This window comes from Simochromis diagramma, unplaced genomic scaffold, assembly GCF_900408965.1.
Source record: "Simochromis diagramma unplaced genomic scaffold, fSimDia1.1 OVJJ01000026.1, whole genome shotgun sequence".
Taxonomy (NCBI): domain Eukaryota; kingdom Metazoa; phylum Chordata; class Actinopteri; order Cichliformes; family Cichlidae; genus Simochromis; species Simochromis diagramma.
The window spans coordinates 6936168-6960021 of NW_024386985.1; the positions used below are offsets into that span (position 1 = coordinate 6936168).

The following is a 23854-nucleotide window of genomic DNA, read 5'->3' on the forward strand; positions in this document are numbered from 1 at the left end:
ATGATAAAGTGCCAGTCACGACTCTTAGAGATACGGGTGCGTACCACTCATTCTTACTAGAATCTGTGCTGCCTTTGTCTGAAAAAACATCCTGTGGTTCCGACATAGTAGTGTGGGGAATAAAAATGAGTATCACCAAATGTTAGAGATTCTTTTATCAAGCACTCAGATGTAATGAAATAACACTCAGACACTTCAGCAGTTTAACGTGCACGGGTGAGAGACTCAGGGAGAGACTCACACACCTCCCTGTTGCAGTCTGCCTTTATTTATACACAGCAGGAAGCATACAAAAAAGGAAATATTATCCTTATCTTGTCAAGCAAGCAGGTGTGATTTCTCAAGAGCTTTGTATTCTCTACAAGGTCGTTTCTTACTCTTGGGTGGCGGTTTCCTGCTGCTGACATTTAATGTGAAGGCAAACAGTGATAATGTGAAGGCAAACAGTTTCCGTTACAGAGTAGAGAGCCAGCAATTAAAATATGCAGCTGGTTGTGTACAGAACAGAAATGTAAACACTCTTAGCTGATTATTATATGAATAATAAAACTTTTAAAAACAAAAATCCTCTGACATTTCATATTTAATTGTGATGTGGTTTGCAGTGTTTTGTGTTGTTTTCACTTTAAATTTGTAAAAGGAAAAAGCTGAAAATTTAAATAGTTAAAAGTTGAAATGTGAATAGTTGATTTTTGTATTATATGATTTATTTATTACATTTTATTTGGAGTGAATAAATAAAAGTATATTTATGGTGGCCCCTAGAGACGAAGCACATATAAACTTCAAATCACGTACGAACTCTGAAGCATGTACAAACTCCAAAACACGTAAAAACTCCAAAACACGTAAAAACTCATAAGCACGTAAAAACTTAGAAGCATATAAAAACTCAAAACACGTACAAAAGACAACAGAAGTGCTCCAGGATGCTGGGCGCAGTGTTGAGCTTTTGTTATCTTGTGGCTACACAAGCCAGCAAGTACCAACGACCGGATTTGATGTGTGGTAGTAACAGGTAAATGAACTTTCTTTTAAATTATTTGAATATATATGAGTGCTTGTGTATGAATACACAAACAATACATACATGCTTTCAATTGTGTAATTTAAGTGATCTAGTAGCTTTGCTTTGGAAGTTCAGTTCATGCTAGAAATGTGTTTTGGAGTTTGTACGTGTTTTGTCTCTAGGTGCCATCGCATATATTTATATATAAACATATATAAATAAAACCACTTTTTTTACGTTAGTAATTCCTTTTGTGCATAATTTTATATTATTGTTAATAATAAATTAATTAAAGCAACAAAACAATCTGAAGAGCCGGTTCGGAGCCGAAAGAGCCGGATCTCTAAAAAGAGCCGGAAATCCCATCACTAATAGGTTCACTAGTAATTGGCAATGGAAACGCTCTCCCGTGGATGATTTCAGAACCTTGTGTTATTCTCATCCACATTTTTACTAGGCCAATGCACTCGGGCCATGCATTTTCTTAATCTGTTTTATCGTGCCGTTAGTTCTTTCCACTAGTCCGGCACTTTGTGGATGATATGCACAGTGATGTTTGATGCTAAATCCTAGAGCTTCAGAGACTTTGCTGATTATGTCATTAACAAAATGTGTTACATTGTCTGACCTTATCAGACTGGGAATGCCGTATGTGGGGATGAAATGATTGCATAAGCACTTTGCTACTGAAATTTTTTTTTTTAAACTTTGAATTGCTCACAATTCTAAAACTGGGCATTTGTAAATCATATGCCTAATCACTATGTGTCACTGTGATCCATAAGTATGGTCACAAATTTGTTTCCAAATCAACAAAATAAAATAATCAAATAAAACCGAAAACATACATGAGTCAGGACCCAAAAAGAAAAATGCTGCTACTGAAACAGAGCAGACGTGTGAGGGAAAACTGAGCTCACAGACAGCTGCATGTGTTGGCTTTTATGCAGCTTCTGCTCTAAAAACAAATAAATAAAAAATAAAAGAAAATGTGTAACATGCTCATCAACTTAGCGGTGTCCACATATTTAATTCAGCTTCACAATCCTGTAACTTTAGCTGTTGTCTACAGGGTTTGGCTTATTAGTTGTTACTATAGATGTGCTCTATATCTCAGTAATATTTTATCCAGGGTAAATGACAGGTTTTCAAGCATGTCAAGTGTCAGGGCTCTGTGTGCGGGCAGGCGGAGAGGAGGATCCAAACGCAGGACTCAGACACAAACGTGAAACTCAAAATCCTCAGCTTTATTGCTGGTACGAAAACAAAACCTGAAGTGAACACGGAATAAGGAGGACGGAAACACACAGGCATAATCTGAGGGTACGACGCGACATTAACACAGAGAAACACAGGGCTTAAATACACAGATGGCAGTAATCAAGGGATGAGAGACAGGAGGGGAACACACCTGGGAGAAATCACAGCTGATGAGACGTAAACTGAGCACACTCACATACGATACAGACCTACACAATAAAACAGGAAACTCAGAAACATGGAACCAGACAAGACATTGAACTAAACAGACAGCTTCACAAACAGACGGGGTGACACCATAGACAGACAGAGATACAGACGCAGACTCAGAGGCAGACCGAATGTAACACGTAGAACTCAAACAATAATAATAATCATGATAATAAATTGGAAAATGATAATAATAAACTTAAAGCGCTGGGTCGCTGACCCAGGACCATGACATCAAGTGCCTCTATGCACCTAATTAGTTTAGATATTTCCTTTATTTTCTTCATCTCCTATGTCATTATACTGAGTTTGAGCAAGCCTTAAGCTTGATGCAGACTACTTCATAACAATTGTCCATCTCACATCATAACTGACTAGGTTACTTCTTATTATTATCATCTTTTTCTTTCTATATAATAACATTAGTATATTACAATATTTTATTAGTGTATATCACTATACTACTACTGAGCCAATTTAATAGTTAGGATCATCTTACTTAGCAAACAGATAATTTAGAATTCATCCAATCTGTACAAATTTGCTTCTTCTCTGAACAGGTTTGTGTCTACTTTTTAGACTGGTCTTCTGTTTGCCTCATCTCAGATCCAACCTTTGGTCACTTTCATTCTCTCTGTTGCATGTCGAACCAAGCAATTTATTATTATATATTTTATATTTTATTTTGTGTCCATCAAGGGCTTCGGGTGATCTGCAGTTTCACCTTTTCCCAAGCTGGAGACATTTACCTTTTCACACACTTTCCTTGGCTGACCAATGACACAGCCTTAATGTACCTTATGCATCTCTCTATTTTATTTAAAATTTCCTTTTATTTATTTTATACATTCTGGGCATGAACATCTTGCCAACTATGTTTCATTGTTAATATAAGTTTACAGGTTGTTATCCTTCCTATTATTAGTTTCAATACATTAAAAATAAGTTCTAATGTAATTTTGTCTTTATTCATTTTATTTTTGTACTTCTTATATTTATATCTATTCGTTGGGGTCTGTTTCCAACCTTTTTAAACTACTTTGATCTCTAGTTTTCACTTAATAAGGGTTTTATCAGTCACTGCAGAGGGACTACATTTTCCCTCCTACGCAGGGCAGTTTAGTTTCTTTGGGTTTCTCCATCTATTTGCACTAATTTGTCCGGCGCCTGGACATTTTTTCTCTAGCCACTGCTCGTCAGCAGTGAGTTTTGTTGATTTATTACCCTTTTTTTTTCTTTTTTTTTTCTTTTTATTAGCTCATAGATATATTTACGTTTACACACACACTCACACCTGTGGTGCTTTCTCTGGCACGAGGAATGGGAGAGGCTATTAACACAGCCTTCTACTTTCAAGCTAATCTTGAAAGCGGTGTTAATTTTATGTGATGAAGCACAACCTTTTTCCCGTTCCACCAGTACTTGAGCAACCAACGGTAAACAATTTGGTGGAGTAGTTCAGCCGTCTTAATGTGCTGTAAAATCAACTTACTCCACCAACAAAACAGTAAAACAACAGATCATACACGTAATGAGTATTATTCTGGGCAACTCTGTGTCTTTCTACATTTACTTGCTCCAAGCCCTTTTTCAGGCGAGCCACGTAACCTTCTACCAGTCCTTTTTCAGATGAGAATGTTACTAACCTGTCGTATTTTGACGTGAAACTATTTTATGTACAGACCACAGGTTGCCTCAGTCGTTTTTCGCAAAATGTGGGTGAGTTTTAAATATTCACCTGAGTTATTGTGTGGTTGCTTTGGTTTCCTCCATCAACCCCCGAAGTCGTGGACCTCTTATAAGAACGCTGGCCAGAACCCAAATTTCACGTCTCTGGACTTTTTTCCTCTACCTGGAGAGGAACTGTCGACAGATTTCAGCACAGGTGTGTCACGACGTCAGGACTTGATGAAGGATGCCGCTGTGGAATTGGAGCACGATATAATATCAGTGTCCAATCCGGCTCGGCGGACCAATTAAATGTCAGAGGTAAACAGTTATCAAATACTCAGGCGAAGAGATGACACTCAGACACTTTAGCAGTTTAACGTGCACGGGTGAGAGACTCAGGGGGAGACTCACACACGTCCCTGTTGCAGTCTGCCTTTATTTATACACTGCAGGAAGCATACAAAAAAGGAAATATCATGCTTATCTTGTCAAGCAAGCAGGTGTGATTTCTCAAGAACTTTGTATTCTCTACAAGGTCGTTTCTTACTCTTGGGTGGCGGTTTCCTGCTGCTGACAGAATAATGTGAAGGCAAACAGTTTCCGTTATAGAGCAGAGAGCCAGCAATTAAAATATGCAGCTGTTTGAGTACAAGAATATGCAGCTGTTTGAGTACAAGACAGAAATATAAACACTCTTAGCTGATTATTATATGAATAATAAAACCTTTAAAAACAAAAATCCTCTGACAGGTAGTAACAGGTAAACAAACCTTTTTTTTTTAATTATTTGAATATATATGAGTGCTTGTATATAAATACACAAACAATACACATATGCTTTCAATTGTGTAATTTAAGTGATCTAGGTAGCTCTGTTTTGGAAGTTCAGTTGACGCTAGAAATGTGTTTTGGAGTTTGTACGTGCTTTGTCTCTAGGGGCCACCGTATATATTTATATATAAACATATATAAATAAAACCACTTTTTTTTTTTACATTAGTAATTCCTTTTGTAGAATAGAATAGAATGCCTTTATGTCACTATACAGTTGTACAATGAGATACATAGCATCTCCTACTCAGTGTGAACATGCTGGGGGGGGGAAACAGTTCTGAAGCGCTATGTACATATGGACAGTATTAACATAGGGAAAAACATATATACATATATATATATATATATATATATATATATATATATATATATAATGTACAATATACAAGACGTAAGTAATATGTAATAAATAGTGTTATGTATATACAGTTGAGTATTGTACATAGAATTGGTATTGCACAGTGGTGGTCCATAGAGGAAGTGGGAAGTGGGGGGCTGTGTTATCTGTGCATGTGTGAGTTCAGGGTGGTTATCGCTTTGGGGAAGAAACTGTTTTTGAGTCTGTGGGTTTTTGTGTTGATGCACCTGTAGCGCTTCCCTGAGGGAAGCAGGCTGAACATGTTGAAGCCAGGGTGGGAGCTGTCCTTGATAATGTTTGCTGCTCTGCTGAGGCAGCGGGAGGAATAAATGTCCATCAGGGAGGGGAGAGGGCAGCCGATGATCTTTTGTGCTGTCTTGACCACACTCTGAAGCCTCACTCTATCTGCTTTGGTGCAGCTGCCGTACCATACCGTGATGCAGTAGGTTAGCAGGCTCTCAATGGACGAGCGGTAGAAGGTCAGCAGCAGGTTGGAGTTCAGCTTGTACTTCCTGAGGACTCTCAGGAAGTGCAGCCGCTGTTGGGCCTTCTTGATGACCGCTGAGATGTTTCCTGTCCAGGAGATGTCAGCAGAGATGAGGACACCAAGGAACCGGAAAGTGTGGACCCTCTCCACACACTCCCCGTTGATGTAGAGGGGGGCCACGTCGGTGCTGTGTCTCCTGAAGTCAACAATGAGCTCTTTGGTTTTCTTAGTGTTCAGTGCCAGGTTGTTTTCTGAACACCATGCTGCCAGCTTCAGGACTTCCTCTCTGTACTCTGCCTCGTCTCCCTTCGAGATGAGTCCGACTACCGTGGTGTCATCAGCAAACTTGACGATGAGAGTGTTGTTGTGGGTCGAACTGCAGTCGTGGGTGTAGAGAGAATACAGGAGGTGGCTCAGCACACAGCCCTGTGGGGAGCCGGTGCTCAGTGTGCGAGTGGAGGAGAGATGAGGGCCGAGTCTTACAGTCTGAGGAAATCCTTTATCCAGGCACATGTGAGATGAGGGAGGCCAAGAGTGACCAGTTTGGTGATGAGGATGTCCGGGATGATTGTATTAAAGGCTGAGCTGTAGTCCACAAAGAGCATTGTGCACAATTTTATATTATTGTTAATAATAAATTAATTAAAGCAACAAAACAACCTGAAGAGCCGGTTCGGAGCCGAAAGAGCCGGCTCTTTTTAGTGAGCCGAGCCGAAAGAGCCAGTTCTCTAAAAAGAGCCAGAAATCCCATCACTACAGCCTAGGCGGAGTAGTCGAACGCAGATCCACTGAGCGCTCAACACAGACAGCATCATCAGAAGAAAAGTTGATAAAATAACTAAAAAATTTTGTATTGTTTGATACATATGCGTACTGAACCGAAAGCACTTTATCGTATCAATATCGATACGAGTATTGTTGCACCCCCCTTTTATATATGTATATACCGTTTTATATACAATTTTACTTAAAGTCACTAATGATCGTTTGCTCCCAGTTTATTCAACTTAAATCATTCCGCTCTTGTCTATTGCCAGTCACTTCTGGTGTACCCTAAGTTTCAGTCTTAGGCCCTCTTCTCTTCATATTATACATCCTCCCTCTTGGTACCATTTTTTCAGTAAATTTGATCTTCACTTTCACTGTTTTGCCGATGACATCCAGTTATAGCTCTCCTGCAGGCCTGATACCTCCCTCCCACCTTCTTCTCTTACAGAATGCTTATCTAAATTAAAATCCTGGTTCAGCGCTAATTTTCAAGCTCAGTGAGGTTTAAACTGAAATCCTTAATGGCACTAAATCCAACCTACTGAAGGCAAATCATTTCACTCTCACTACTGAAAACCCCACAGTTCTCTCTTCACCTCAGGTTCAGAGGTGTAAAGGTCCGTTTTTGTTTATTGGTATAAGTTGTATAGTTATGAGTAGTGTCCAGTAGAGGGCTCTGTCGCTTAGTTAGCGACAAGCTGCACTTCCAGCTCAGACCGGAAAATCAAAGACTTGTGGTGTACATGTGCCAGAATGCAGCTCTCAATGACAAAGATGAAAGAAACTGCTTCATCCTCAAGACTCTTAGCTAAATAGCTTATTTACTCAAGAGTAAAATGTTCTTTAACCATCTCTGTCACCATTTCCCTCTCATCACTACTTGTTTGGCACTTAGAAAATGACACCCCTGCTACTGGCTTATTTGCTCATCAAACCAGCTAAATGTACAGTTGCTGTATTTCCAAGACATTCGCGTGCAACACTCAAAGATTTAAAAAAATGACGACAAGAGATTATTTTCAAATAAAATAACAAATAAATACAGTAATACTTTTGAGTTTCATGTATCTACAGTTTCTCCATGCTTGGATGAGTGCAGCTGGGCAGTAGTTACTGGTTGTGGCTTACTCTGATGAACACGTCAACCCAACATGTGCCAGGCAGATGTGATAGGAGGTATACAGTTAGATCCATATATATTTGGACACTAACACAAGTTTTGTTTTTTAATTGTTCACTGAAACATATTCCAATTATAGTTATATGGACATGGATATGATGTGTAGACTCTCAGCTTTCAGTCTTTTTAAAAGAACCAAAAGTAATTGGACAATTGACTCCAGGACTCCCGGAGGGGAATTCCTTTGTTATGGCATTATCAATTAAGCAAATAAAAGGCCTGAAGTTGATTTGATGCGTGGCGCATTTGGAAGATTTTGCTGTGATCAGACAACATGTGGTCAAAGGAGCTCTCCATGCAGGTGAAACAAGTCATCGTTAGGCTGCCAAAACAGAAAAAAACAAAAACAGAAATTGCTACAATATTAGGAGTGGCAAATTCTACGGTTTGGTACACCCTGAGAAAGAAAGAAAGCACTGGTGAACTGAGCAATGCAAAAAGACCTGGACGTCCAAGGAAGGCAACATTGGTGGAAGATCTCAGAATCATTTCCATGGTAGGAGTATCGATATCCAAGTCTACCATAAAGAGAAGACTCAATGAAAGTAAATACAGAGGGTTCACTGCAAGGTGTTGTAACGTCGGGTTGCGTTTAGTGGTTGAGAGGAGGCGGCAAAACACTTAGCAGGGTAGCCAAAAAAATACACACTCACGCTGGCGTTGGGAATTCCACACTGTGTTCTTTAATATACCTTCTCTTCATCAACCATATAAGCCCGGTTGAACGGCTGCAGCTTAACAAACATAGCGCACAGTGTTCGTACAACCCATAATGTTGCAAACAAAGGTGTCTGGAGAGGTAAAACATAAAATCCGTCCCTCCTCATGCACTAGCGTGCAAGCACATGTCCACACAATCACAGAGAGAGAGAGAGAGAGCAGTAGCACAAACTGATGACACCATCAACCCTCGACTTGGGTGTCTTAATGGGACACCACACCATAGTGGCTGTTACAGTGTAAGTCACTCATAAGCCTCAAGAACAGATAGGATAGTTTGGACATAATACAGATGGACACTGACCCAAAGCAACCCAGGAGTTTATGAAAGCAAAGAAGCGGAATATTCTTGAATGACCAAGTCAGTTATCCCAACTGAGCATATCACTTGTTGAAGACTAAACCTTGAACAGAAAGGCCCACAAACACACAGGAACTGAAAGCTGCTGCAGTAAAGGCCTGGCAGAGCATTAAAAGGAAGAAACCCAGCGTCTGGTGATGTCCATGAGTTCAAGACTTCAGGCTGTCAGCAAACCTAGCAAAGGGTTTTCAACCAACATTAGAAATGAACCTTTTTTTTTGGTTATTTAATTTGTCCGATTACTTTGAGCCCTTGAAATGAAGGGATTGTGTTAAAAATCTTTCGTTCCTCAAATTATTATGCAATCTTTTTCTAAAGCTGAGAGTCTGCACTTCATCTGCATCGTTTCATATCAGTTGTTGATTTGAGTAAATGGCCTGTATTTGTATAGCGCTTTACTTAGTCCCTAAGGACCCCAAAGCGCTTTACACTACATTCAGTCATCCACCCATTCAGACACTGGTGGATCGTAGGGAGCACATCTAGTCTTATAAGTGCAACTAATTTGAAGATAAGTTTTAGGACTTTAAAATGTGTTAGGCCAGTTCAAACATGTCTCTTCTTCCAGTGTCTAAGTGTGTCTGTATCACAGTGCAAAGTTGCAGCTAATATTTATCAGTGCAATGTAGTTTTAGTCATAAAGTGTATCTGGCAGTTCTTCTAGGCTTTTAATAGATGGGCAAGTCAGCCTTTTTATCTAGTTTCATTTCTGGTCTGAAAATATCACCCATTAGCACTTTTTCTCTTCCTCTTCGCAAACGCTTTTATAGCTGTATCATATATAAAAGCGAACTGTGGGCTGTGACAACAGGAGCTATCATTACTAGTCCTGTACTGGGCCTATAGAAGTCTCATTATCCACTGAGCATGTGTTGTGTGTTGGATCTGCGCTTCAGCAGACCCGCTAGTTCAGAGACTCATCACTCAAGAAGAAAGCAAGACAACGACGGAACCGGCGGAACACAATATGCTTACAACTGTTTAACCACATTTCCTGGTTATCCAAAGGTCATCTCCCCACACGCATATACGGCTTAACTCTAATGGTTCACCATGTGCAAGCATACGCGAGCCCCTAAATGCCAGGGGGTGGACATCCCTCAAAAGACGAGGAACCCAGACTCTCACATGGGATGTGCCTGCAGTTAAACAGCTGCAGCTAATTACCTCCCCCAGAATCATAGATGTGTAGGCGAGGAACAGACGAATATCTAATCATGCAGTTTAAGTCACGGTTTACATATTTAAGAACAACAATGACAAAATTTAACAATTTATTCTGACATTGTGGAATTTTGTAAATAAAGTATGCAACACGTGCAGGGGAGCCAACACACACTAAACATCACAGTTCACAGTCTCAGCTCCTCTTGATATTGGTTAAAGTTTAGACTCGAGGTCAGAATCACTCTTTATAGTGAGTTTGTCGTGTGTGTTGATGTTTCAGTTCACTCCACAGTTTCTCTTTTTCTGATCATAATCAGCATGTTGTGAAAAACCACACGTGTGCATATCGCACAAACATATTGCAGCTTCACAGCAGATGTGTGTCACTTCTTTTCAGACCTATCACTGGGAACCTATCATGTTCATCCACTGTAACCTGGCAACACTGATATTTGTGCTGACCCTTGATCGTCATGGTAAGTTACATTTTCTGCAGTTTTACTGTACTGAATATAATGATAATATAGCAAATTATGTATGTATATTTCCAGTTTATACAATCCTTGGAGGCCATGAGGCTGTGCCACATAGCAGACCATACATGGTGTTTTTGCAGAGGCACATGTCAGATGGTCGAAAGAAATACTGTGCTGGATTCCTTCTCAATGAGGATTTTGTGATGACTGCTGCCACCTGCCAAGCCAAGTGAGTTTAAGTAACTTCATATTTTTCTATGATGTTTTTTTAGACTGATGCACTGAAAGTTTAAATACATGAATAAATAGTCTCTGTAGCTGCACGAGTTCTACATTCTCACAGAAACACTAATCATTGTATTCTTAGATGATTTTTTTCGCATAATTTTGTGTCATTTCAGGTCTTACACTGCCTTACTAGGAGTTCACAATTTGAATAGTAATAGCGAAATACAGCGCATATCTGCGGAACAACCATTTCCACATAAATACTTCAACCAAACCTCTTTAAAAAATGATGTAATGCTTCTGAAGGTAAGAGTATACCTGCACAGAAAGTACAATATATCGAAAATAGTGAGTCCCACATTATTATTTTTAGATGCCCCCTTGAATTCGAGTTTGAAAAAAAAAGTTCAGTTTACATTTTTAATTTTATTTTATTTGTTTGTTTTTCCTCCAGTTGAGCTCCAAGGCAAAGTTCACTGAGAATGTGAAACCTATTCCTCTGGCGAGTCATGATGATGGTACTTTGCCAAAATCATGTATACTCTCTGGCTGGGGACGAACAGACAAGAATAATAAATATTTTTCTCCCACACTCATGGAAACTAGCATAACACTGATTGACAATAAGAACTGCACCTTGGAAAACTTCTACTGCTCTCAGGGAGACACTGGTCCAAGTGTGGTATGTACATCTTTATAAAATAAAGTGAACTGACTTCGTTCAGTTAACTCACTTTTGAAGCATCACTGCTTCACATGCTGAATATTTACTTCCAGGGAGATGCTGGTGGTCCATTGGTCTGTGAAGATGGAAAGGCATACGGTGTGATATCCAGTGCAGTTACTCCACACTCAGGTGGCCCAGACATCATTAGATTCACTAAAATTCCTGAATCCACTGAAACACAGCATCATGTTTGTATTAGACCTGCTGATTAGTCAGTTAATGTGGAAGTTGCAGAAATGAGAACAATCTAAGAAGTACCACGTCTTAATGCAAAATTAAGAAAAAATCTATAATCTAAAATAAAACATTGATTCTCAGGTTTACTAACAATTAAATTAATAATCTCTTGCTGCATTACTTTCTACAGTTTTTGGATAGTTCTGGGGCTTTGTTTTTTAAATGTTACCTTTACAACTGATTTCATATCTGCAGACGTCTGAAATCTGAATTTTGTTCAGTAGATTTAATATTATATGTCATTATTGTTCCATCTTCATATGTATTAAAGAGATTCTTCAATCTAATGAGAAAATAAGATCCTCTAACGTTGTTTTATCTCATATTGTCTAAAAATAAACCTTTATCTTAATTTTTCTATACTTATTCAATGTATCATTTTTGGCAGGTCAAGTGTACAGCACTTTGTCTTCAGCTGGGAGTTGTTCTGAAAGTGCGATATAAATAAATTCCTTGCTTCAGTCACGTACTTTGCACAATCTGACTCTGTCATTTCTGATCATCTCTGTTGCGACTCAGATTCACACACACACACACACACACACACACACACACACACACACACACACACACACACACAGAGCCCCCAAAAATTTATAATAATCCAAAAGTAATAAAAATCGATGAAAAAGTCCATACAGGTTATGGAAATTCTGTACAGGCTGACAATTATGACTCCAGATGGATTAATGAGCACTTCTTTTTGTGCAAAGGCCCTAACCAATTCTGGACATCCAAACTAGGTCCACAATTTGGTCATCCAACCATGAGCCGACATAGACGTCATCTTTATTTCATCGCCTATTAAACTTCTAGTGTTGACATCATTAGGGCCTCCATGCACGGGCTATTTATAGTCCAAATATGGTCATTGTTCACGTCTTTTCAGTGTCAAACTCCAACTCATTATAGATGTTGATTTTATACTGCTTCTAGAGGCTCTGTAGTCCCGTGTTTCCAGAGGGTGGAGGACAGAAACAGATATGTGTGAAGGTGTGCAGAGTGCTCAGCAGGCTAACACATAATAAATCAGGTTTGTTTATAAATATCTGTATTCATATATATCATATTTATAACAACAATGTTAATGTTAAAGGAAAATATTTAAATTAAGTGAATGTCTCTATTTAAAAAAAAACAAACAAACAAAAAACTCATGATGTGATATTATAGTATATAATATATCAGAAATCTGTTCACTATTTCTATTACAAATTATATCAGTAAGGAAGCTGACTAAATATTAACTGATAATTTATGGCAAAGGGGTGGGATTAAATAAGTGTTTACTTCTTCCCACTCCCTTTCAACATGTAAATTAATCAGAACGGGGGTTTTTTGGGTTTTTTTGTATGTAATTTGTATAGTATTTTTTTCTCTCTTATTTTCTTTTCTAAATGTACTTGTATATTGTTCACATGTTGAAATAAATTACCAATCAATCAATCAATGTTTGTAAATAAACAAATGTATTAATCATGTACATTTCCTGCACCTGTCATAGATGTCCACATGACGTCCAAAAATATTACCCAGTCCAAATTTCAAGTTTTAAGACCAACAGACTCAAGACAGACATGATCTGCACGTCTACCCGACGTCCAGTGTTTAGTGGGAATGTAATATTTTTACAAATATCTACAGAAAACCTGGTTTTCTGTAAAACTGCTGTGATAAACAGTGGATCAGTGTAACAAAGGCTTCCTGGTGTTATGCTCTTCAGTACAGGGATGTTTGCAGAGGTGCTTCACTGAAGCTGGCTCGAGTACACTAGTGACATGTAAGAGAAGATAAGGAACCACAAAGAGAAATTATATCAGAGGTCGAGGGCTTATCTTAGTTAGCAGCAGCTGGGTGCACTCTCATCAAAAGGTTCCCATGCTCTCTTCGTGGCAGTATAGCAAGTCAAAACTGTATCTGCTAAAAATGCTAAGTCTCATTGTTTTTTCTACATTGACATAAGCATTCTGAAATCAGCTGAGTTTGTTGCTTTTAATAAAGATTTCAATATAATAACAACAAAATGATTAAAAGGCTTGTTCACTGTGTGACGTGGTTAACTGTCAATACGTTGGCTGAGCTGAGCACCATAAGTTATCTCTCTACACCACAGGAATGTTGAAGACATTGCTGTTTACTGCAGACACTGGGCGACTTAGCATGTACAGACATTCTGTACTTAAGAAAAAGTACAGATACTAGTGTTAAAAAATACTACAGTAAAAGTAGAAGTACTTATTATACTTTATTCAAGTAGAAGTGAAAAAGTAAAGGCATAGAGGTTCTCGCGTTTCTATTTTCTGACCTCTGCAAACTACATTGATCCTTGATCCCTTCTTTCTCCTGTCCTTTGCCTACTCTCTGCATTACTGCACGCTCTCTTCTCTGTTGGCCGTCAGCGGTAATGTCGACTCTCTCTCTCCTGTATTTGCGATTCTCAGTCTTATTGCTGTCTCTGCCTTATTGAAGATTTAAAATTCAAGGTTTAATTGTGATTTCTCAAAGTATCTACAGAAACACACAGGCTGAAACAAAATGTTCTTGATTGATTATTGTATTCAGTAGTGTAATAATCAGTAAAAAAAAATAAAAAAAAGAAGAATACAGTAATAAAAACCCTAAAATGAGTATAAATAACAATCAAACCGCAAATTGTCCAAGACACTCGGCAAACACAGGTGTAAACAATCACAGTCATTCAGCCAGCAGCAGTCCTCACAGTCACTGAGAAGGATTTACAGTAGATCAGCTAATTGTTATTATTACATGTTCTGGCCTTCTGTGGACTTGAAGCTTAATACAGGCTCTCATTTCTTTTCCTGACCTTTGTTCATAATCATAATCATCATCATCATCCTGTGTATTTAAGTCCTGAGTTTCCTTCAGTTCATCGTCTTTGTCATTTTTGATTCTGTTTGTCTGTTTCCAGTCCAGTTCGGTCCCGTCACGTGCATCAAGATCTTCCTGAATTTCTTTGTACTTGTTTATGAGGTGTGATTTACTCTCAATTAGTTTTTACATGTAAACTGTTTTTCTGGTCGCTATAGAGAAAGGTGCTCATGACAGCACACGTTAGTTGGAATCCTGCAAGAGTCAAAATATTATCAAAATAAATTAAGGCTTGAATTTGTCAGGTGGTGATGCTTTATTGAATCCTGGAGGTTAATGAGTTCACAGGATCATATTTTTAGACATTTTTCATGTAAAATAGTAAGGTGATATTTACCTTCCTTAAGAATGTGGTTCAAAGCCACATCACTGAGCATGCGTATGCAAATGACACAAATATATAGGAAACATTTCAGGGTGAAAATGATCAGAGATTATTATTTCTCTTCAGTATCTCAGCTGAACTCTCGACTGTGATCGCACCATGATTATTTACTATAACCTGACATTACTGACACTGGTACTGAGCTTTCATCAACAAGGTAAAGATCTTTACATATTTTACGCACACATTTGTTTTTGTATGTATATACTTTATTTCACTTCTGTCTCAGGCCATGCGATCATTGGAGGTCACGAGGCTGTGCCTCACAGCAGACCTTACATGGTGCTTTTGCAGATGAACAGCACAGGTGGTCAAAGAGCCCACTGTGCTGGCTTCCTTCTCAATGAGGATTTTGTGATGACTGCTGCCACCTGCCAAGCCGAGTGAGTTTAAGTAACTTCATATTTTTCTATGATGTTTTTTTAGACTGATGCACTGAAAGTTTAAATACATGAATAAATAGTCTCTGTAGCTGCACGAGTTCTACATTCTCACAGAAACACTAATCATTGTATTCTTAGATGATTTTTTTCGCATAATTTTGTGTCATTTCAGGTCTTACACTGCCTTACTTGGAGTTCACAATGTGAATAGTAATAGCGAAATACAGCGCATATCTGCGGAACAACCATTTCCACATAAAAACTTCAACCAAACCTCTTTAAAAAATGATGTAATGCTTCTGAAGGTAAGAGTATACCTGCACAGAAAGTACAATATATCGAAAATAGTGAGTCCCACATTATTATTTTTAGATGCCCCCTTGAATTCGAGTTTGAAAAAAAAAGTTCAGTTTACATTTTTAATTTTATTTTATTTGTTTGTTTTTTCCTCCAGTTGAGCTCCAAGGCAAAGTTCACTGAGAATGTGAAGCCTATTCCTCTGGCGAGTCATGATGATGGTACTTTGCCAAAATCATGTATACTCTCTGGCTGGGGACGAACAGACAAGAATAATAAATATATGTCTCCCACACTCATGGAAACTAGCATAACACTGATTGACAATAAGAACTGCACCTTGGAAAACTTCTACTGCTCTCAGGGAGACACTGGTCCAAGCGAGGTACGTACATCTTTATAAAATAAAGTGAACTGACTTCGTTCAGTTAACTCACTTTTGAAGCATCACTGCTTCACATGCTGAATATTTACTTCCAGGGAGATGCTGGTGGTCCATTGGTCTGTGAAGATGGAAAGGCATACGGTGTGATATCCAGTGCAGTTACTCCACACTCAGGTGGCCCAGACATCATTAGATTCACTAAAATTCCTGAATCCACTGAAACACAGCATCATGTTTGTATTAGACCTGCTGATTAGTCAGTTAATGTGGAAGTTGCAGAAATGAGAACAATCTAAGAAGTACCACGTCTTAATGCAAAATTAAGAAAAAATCTATAATCTAAAATAAAACATTGATTCTCAGGTTTACTAACAATTAAATTAATAATCTCTTGCTGCATTACTTTTTTGGATAGTTCTGGGGCTTTTAAATTTAATTGTTAGCTTTACAAATGATTTTATATCTGCAGACATCTGAAATCTGAATTTTGTTCAGTAGATTGAATATTTTATGTCATTATTGTTCCATCTTCATATGTATTAAAGAGATTCTTCAATCTAATGAGAAAATAAGATCCTCTAATGTTGTTTTATCTCATATTGTCTAAAAATAAACCTTTCGTACCTGTTTATACATTTCTCTGTTCAGCATTAATTAGAATCATTTGTATAATGACTTCTTTGTGACTGTTTGTATTTACTTTTTCAATTTAAATTGAACAGAGTCTAAAGAATAATGGAAAATGTTCACTTTTTTATAGCACATCATTAAAAGAAAAAGACTCAGCAATAAGCCACGGATAACTTTGCATTCTTACATTTGTACTGCTTGTATTACTACAGTAATACTGAAGTATTTCTATTTTTATCTTAATTTTTTTTACTTATTCAATGTATCATATTTGGCAGGTCAAGTGTACAGCACTTTGTCTTCAGCTGGGAGTTGTTCTGAAAGTGCGATATAAATGAATTCTTTGCTTCAGTCACGTACTTTGCACAATCTGACTCTGTCATTTCTGATCATCTCTGTTGCGACTCAGATTCACACACACACACACACACACACACACACACACACACACACACAGAGCCCCCAAAAATTTATAATAATCCAAAAGTAATAAAAATTGATGAAAAAGTCCATACAGGTTATGGAAAATCTGAATAGGCTGACATATATGACTCCAGATGGACTAATGAGCACTTCTTTTTGTGCTCAGACAAAGGCCCTAACCAATTCTGGACATCCAACCATGAGCCGACATAGACGTCAATATGACATCTTTATTTCATCGCCTATTAAACTTCTAGTGTTGACATCATTAGTGCCTCCATGCACGGGCTATTTATAGTCCAAATATGGTCATTGTTCACATCTTTTCAGAGTCAAACTCCAACTCATTATAGATGTTGATTTTATACTGCTTCTAGAGGCTCTGTAGTCCCGTGTTTCCAGAGGGTGGAGGACAGAAACAGATATGTGTGAAGGTGTGCAGAGTGCTCAGCAGGCTAACACATAATAAATCAGGTTTGTTTATAAATATCTGTATTCATATATATCATATTGATAACAACAATGTTAATATTTGTAAATAAACAAATGTATTAATCATGTACATTTCCTGCACCTTTCATAGATGTCCACATGACGTCCAAAAATATTACCCAGTCCAAATTTCAAGTTTTAAGACCAACAGACTCAAGACAGACATGATCTACACGTCTACCCGATGTCCAGTGTTTAGTGGGAATGTAATATTTTGACAAATATCTACAGAAGACATGGTTTTCTGTAAAACTGCTGTGATAAACAGTGGATCAGTGTAACAAAGGCTTCCTGGTGTTATGCTCTTCAGTGCAGGGATGTTTGCAGAGGTGCTTCACTGAAGCTGGCTCGAGTACACTACAGGGAGTGCAGAATTATTAGGCAAATGAGTATTTTGTCCACTTCATCCTCTTCATGCATGTTGTCTTACTCCAAGCTGTATAGGCTCGAAAGCCTACTACCAATTAAGCATATTAGGTGATGTGCATCTCTGTAATGAGACGGGGTGTGGTCTAATGACATCAACACCCTATATCAGGTGTGCATTATTATTAGGCAACGTCCTTTCCTTTGGCAAAATGGGTCAAAAGAAGGACTTGACAGGCTCAGAAAAGTCAAAAATAGTGAGATATCTTGCAGAGGGATGCAGCAGTCTCAAAATTGCAAAGCTTCTGAAGCGTGATCATCGAACAATCAAGCGTCTTATTCAAAATAGTCAACAGGGTCGCAAGAAGCGTGTGGAAAAACCAAGGCGCAAAATAACTGCCCATGAACTGAGAAAAGTCAAGCGTGCAGCTGCCAAGATGCCACTTGCCACCAGTTTGGCCATATTTCAGAGCTGCAACATCACTGGAGTGCCCAAAAGCACAAGGTGTGCAATACTCAGAGACATGGCCAAGGTAAGAAAGGCTGAAAGACGACCACCACTGAACAAGACACACAAGCTGAAACGTCAAGACTGGGCCAAGAAATATCTCAAGACTGGTTTTTCTAAGGTTTTATGGACTGATGAAATGAGAGTGAGTCTTGATGGGCCAGATGGATGGGCCCGTGGCTGGATTGGTAAAGGGCAGAGAGCTCCAGTCCGACTCAGACGCCAGTCAAAACACTGACAGAATCCATGGATGGCAGGCTTTTGAGTGTCCTTGCAAAGAAAGGTGGCTATATTGGTCGCTGATTTGTTTTTGTTTTGTTTTTGAATGTCAGAAATGTATATTTGTGAATGTGGAGATGTTATATTGGTTTCACTGGTAAAAATAAATAATTGAAATGGGTATATATTTGTTTTTTGTTAAGTTGCCTAATAATTATGCACAGTAATAGTCACCTGCACACCCAGATATCCCCCTAAAATAGCTAAAACTAAAAACAAACTAAAAACTACTTCCAAAAACATTCAGCTTTGATATTAATGAGTTTTTTGGGTTCATTGAGAACATGGTTGTTGTTCAATAATAAAGTTATTCCTCAAAAATACAACTTGCCTAATAATTCTGCACTCCCTGTAGTGACATGCAAGAGAAGATAAGGAACCACAAAGAGAAATTATATCAGAGGTCGAGGGCTTATCTTAGTTAGCAGCAGCTGGGTGCACTCTCATCAAAAGGTTCCCATGCTCTCTTCGTGGCAGTATAGCAAGTCAAAACTGTATCTGCTAAAAATGCTAAGTCTCATTGTTTTTTCTACATTGACATAAGCATTCTGAAATCAGTTGAGTTTGTTGCTTTTAGTAAAGATTTCAATATAATAACAACAAAATGATTAAAAGGCTTGTTCACTGTGTGACGTGGTTAACTGTCAATACGTTGGCTGAGCTGAGCACCATAAGTTATCTCTCTACACCACAGGAATGTTGAAGACATTGCTGTTTACTGCAGACACTGGGCGACTTAGCATGTACAGACATTCTGTACTTAAGAAAAAGTACAGATACTAGTGTTAAAAAATACTACAGTAAAAGTAGAAGTACTTATTATACTTTATTCAAGTAGAAGTGAAAAAGTAAAGGCATAGAGGTTCTCGCGTATCTCTTTTCTGACCTCTGCAAACTACATTGATCCTTGACACAGGTTTTCCCTTCTTTCTCCTTTGCCTACTCTCTGCATTACTGCACGCTCTCTTCTCTTTTGGCCGTCAGCGGTAATGCAGACTCTCTCTCTCTCTCCTGTATTTGCAATTCTCAGTCTTATTGAAACTCACATTTCAGGGCGACCGTGGCTCAGGGGGTTGGGAATCGCATCTGTAACCGGAAGGTCGCCGGTTCGATCCCTGGGCTCTCTGTCCTGGTCGTTGTGTCCCTGGGCAAGACACTTCACCCTACTTGCCTGCTGGTGTTGGCCAGAGGGGCCGATGGCGCGATATGGCAGCCTCGCTTCTGTCAGTCTGCCCCAGGGCAGCTGTGGCTACAACTGTAGCTGCTTCCACCAGTGTATGAATGTGAGCATGAATGAATAGTGGTATTGTAAAGCGCTTTGGGTGCCTTGAAAAGCGCTATATAAATCCAATCCATTATTATTATTATTGCTGTCTCTGCCTTATTGAAGATTTAAAATTCAAGAAGATTTCATTGTGATTTCTCAAAGTATCTACAGAAACACACAGGCTGAAACAAAATATTCTTGATTGATTATTGTATTCTGTAGTGTAATAATCAGTAAAAAACAATAAAAAATATAAAAAAAGAAGAATACAGTAATAAAAACCCTAAAATGAGTATAAATAACAATCAAACCGCAAATTGTCCGAGACACTCAGCAAACACAGGTGTAAACAATCACAGTCATTCAGCCAGCAGCAGTCCTCACAGTCACTGAGAGGGACACATTATTTCCATTAATTGTTATTATTACATGTTCTGGCCTTCTGTGGGCTTGAAGCTTAATACAGGCTCTCCTTTTTTCTCCTGACCTTTGTTTATAATCATCATCATCATCCTGTGTATTTAAGTCCTGAGTTTCCTCCAGTTCATCGTCTTTGTCACTTTTGATTTTCTGTTTGTCTGTTTCCAGTTCAGTTCGGTCCCGTCACGTGCATCAAGATCTTCCTGAATTTATTTGTACTTGTTTATGAGGTGTGATTTACTCTCAACTCATTATTTTTATCAAACAAATAATACACTTTTTTTTTTTTTTTGTTTTTTGTTTTAGGTCCTACAAAGTTTTTCTGGGACTTCATAATTATCATGATCAGAATGGTGTACAGCATGTTAATGTGCCTGGGAGAAATGCATTTACAATGAAAGGCTACGATCCAGTTGATTTTCGAAATGATATGATGCTTCTTAAGGTATATATATATAAAAAAAATAAATTATGATTGTATTTTTGAAGTTCACCATATTGCTCTAATTTAGTCCTTATTTCAGAATCTCCAAGTTTTTTTCTCTTTTTTTTTAGCTGTTGCTCTGTTCATTCAAGTTGTACTGAAATCCTGTACATACTGATTTTTATTTTACTTTTTTCCCTCTTCGATTTACTGAAATTGAGCCCAACTGAATACAGCACTAAAACAGACTGTAGTTAACAGTGCTAATATCTTTTAAAGGGTTTTCTCTCTCTCTTCCTTAAGTTGAGCACCAAGGCAGAGTTGAACGACAAAGTGAAACCCATCGGTCTCGCGCACCGTGACGATGGATCTCTGCCAAAAACATGTGTCATTTCTGGTTGGGGAAGCACAGAAAACAGCAAATACCCGTCTGCCAAACTCCTGGAAGTAAATGTGATCCTGACTGACAATGAGCTGTGTGCTAACACAAACAAGTACTGCTCTGAGGGTGAGAGAGGACCTGGTCAGGTAAGTGTATTTTTGTACACTAACATGAAGAAACAAACTTTGGTCAACAACAGAAATTCACTTCCAAAGCAATCACTAAATACTGTGTAAATACTAAATACTTCCAGGGAGACGCTGGTGGTCCATTAGTCTGTGAAGATGGAAAGGCATATGGGATGATATCCGCCAGCAAAATAAACCCAGATCGCTCAACAATCAAAAGTTATACTAAGATACCTGACCACATAGACTTCATCACAGAACATAATGGAAATTTACATTCTCCAACAACCGATACAGTAACCATCATTCCTGTTTCTAAGGAACATAATTTTTGTGTTAGAGATGCTGATTAGTCTAATAATACATGGTAATTAACAGAAATTAAATCAGCTGTTTTGATGAACAGAACATTTGATAGTTTGTCAGATATGTGATTTTCCACAGATTACAGCAAAGGGAATATTTTGGGGTTTTAGACGGCTGGAGAACATTACAGAGGCTTTGGTTCCGAGCATTTTTTTGTCATTGTTTATTAAGTTAAACACAAAACAAAGGTCAACTGATCAGGAAACTAACTGTCAACAAAGAAAATAATAATCGCTGGAAACCTTCAATCTTCAAACAACATGAGGTGCATTTAAAAATCAACATGGACTCAACTGTGGTCATCAAATTGTGTAATGTATGTGTCCTTTTACTTAAAAAGAAAAAAACAGCTCAAACAGTGAGAGAAACCTTCCGGTGATAAACTGCAGATTCACATCACACAGAGGAAATGGTGACAGTAATCTGCACTTCCTGATTATTACAAAAATAATGAGAGACGCAAGAACATTTCCACATGTGTGACTAAACCAGATACACGATACTGAGAAACAAACTGGACTTTAAATGATTCATTTACTGAAAAAGGAAATTAAATAATTATAATGGGTAAAAACTTGGATTAAAAATCTCCAAAATTAGAGGCTTATGTGGCCATAGAAAGGCGATGCATAAAATAATAGAAAGCACATGAATGAGTACAGAAAACCCTTTCACTCAATTTACAACAAAAATATGTTTTACCACATGTGCATTAAAATTTAATGTCATAACATTTATCTTTTCACTTAAACAGTGGTTGTCCTGCAATAGTTGAACAAACAGTAACGGCATTTCTCTGCAACTTAAACCTCTATAAGACAAACACATTAGTGTCTTTATTGAAAAGAATTTTTACATTTAAATTTAAAATTAATTGACAAGACAAATATATTCAGAAATTTAAATCAATGTATAAAGGTATGGTTTTCATGCAGTCCAATGTAATAAATTCTCGTGGTTATACAACATTTGGAAGCAGCTGCACAATTACATGACTGAGCTATAAATATGTGAAGGCGGTGGTAACACGTGTGTTACTTCTTCCCACTGCTTTTTGAACACTGGTTGTACTACAGGACAGTATTTTCCTTTTCGTATATATGCTCTATTTTGTATGTATGTACGTATATGCTTGAAATAAATGATCTATCAATCAATCGCCTCTGTTAATAAACATGGTGAGCTTCATGCAAGCACAGCTTAATGGATGGTGGCCAGAAACACTGAGACTGTGCAGTGAATTAAAACTTGATTGCATCTGCTTGTTCACGCCAGACTGAGACAAAGCAGGGAAAGAAAGACTGAAGTCAGGTTTGTGTTTTATATAGATTTTACAGACCAGCACAATAAAGAATGTATACAGCAGTTTGTATAAAAGGTAGGATCTCCTCTGGAGTGCAGTCACTCATCTGCACACGGACTATAATACCATCTCATGTGGAGGATAAATTTGGTCTGTTTATCTGTTTTTGAAGAAAGATGTAGTAACTTACTAATAACTTGCGCTGTTGTAGGTTTCCACTTGCTTTTATATGTGATTTTATACATCAGCTTTTTTAATGATCTGTACATGGCAGGCCACGAATCAAAGCAAACAGGCTGTATCCCAATTCAGAGCCTGAGTACTTCTCCCACACTGAAAACACTTGAATGATAAAATTATGGGAACATTACCCAATAAGATTGATTCAGGACAGACAGTTAGTTTAAACTTTTCTAGCAGTCCTTCACAAACAGGGAACAGTCTGTCTATTCTCTTCATCTGTCAGCTGCTGCGGGCTCTTCCTCCTCCTCTTCCTCACACACTGCTGAGTTTGTCCTGGTGGATCATCAGGGGTGCAAAGCCTCACAGATGATGTGCAGCAGTGGGTCCCTCAGTCTGTCCTCACTCGGGACACTTGCAGTTGTCACACATGGAAATCAAATGTGTGATAAGCTGCAGGATTCAAACACAAGTGTAACTTATAAATACATGTTCATACTTTTATTACACAATCAGAGAGAAAGAAACAGAGAGAGAGTGCAGGACAGACAGAGAGGTGACAGTCTCAGGTGTGTACACTGCTACAAAACAGCACAAGAGAAGGAGGATTTAGTCAATACGCCGTCATTCAAACAAAGGTAAGTCAGCTTGAGT

At 38.2% G+C, this 23854-nt stretch overlaps 1 protein-coding gene and 1 long non-coding RNA gene across 4 annotated transcripts in view; both read left to right on the plus strand.

Moving 5' to 3' along the window:
• The window catches only part of LOC120738863 (mast cell protease 1A-like), a 35008-nt gene extending 11854 nt beyond the window's left edge, over nucleotides 1–23154 (plus strand). For 2 of the 3 annotated variants that reach the window (XM_040040398.1, XM_040040396.1), the window contains 3 exons: nucleotides 20724–20862; nucleotides 21145–21369; nucleotides 21477–23154. In XM_040040398.1, coding sequence (XP_039896332.1) covers nucleotides 20724–20862; nucleotides 21145–21369; nucleotides 21477–21704 — 592 coding nt within the window. In that variant the 3' untranslated portion in view covers nucleotides 21705–23154. Of the gene's footprint in view, nucleotides 1–14854; nucleotides 15125–15196; nucleotides 15351–20723; nucleotides 20863–21144; nucleotides 21370–21476 lie in introns of those variants that run through there. The other variant, XM_040040397.1, reaches the window with a different exon arrangement.
• Nucleotides 9312–12162, plus strand: LOC120738865. The gene is made up of 4 exons (XR_005697069.1): nucleotides 9312–10501; nucleotides 10577–10730; nucleotides 10903–11411; nucleotides 11507–12162. It is a non-coding gene; the product is annotated as an uncharacterized LOC120738865 (long non-coding RNA).
• Nucleotides 23155–23854: the final 700 nt, after the last annotated feature.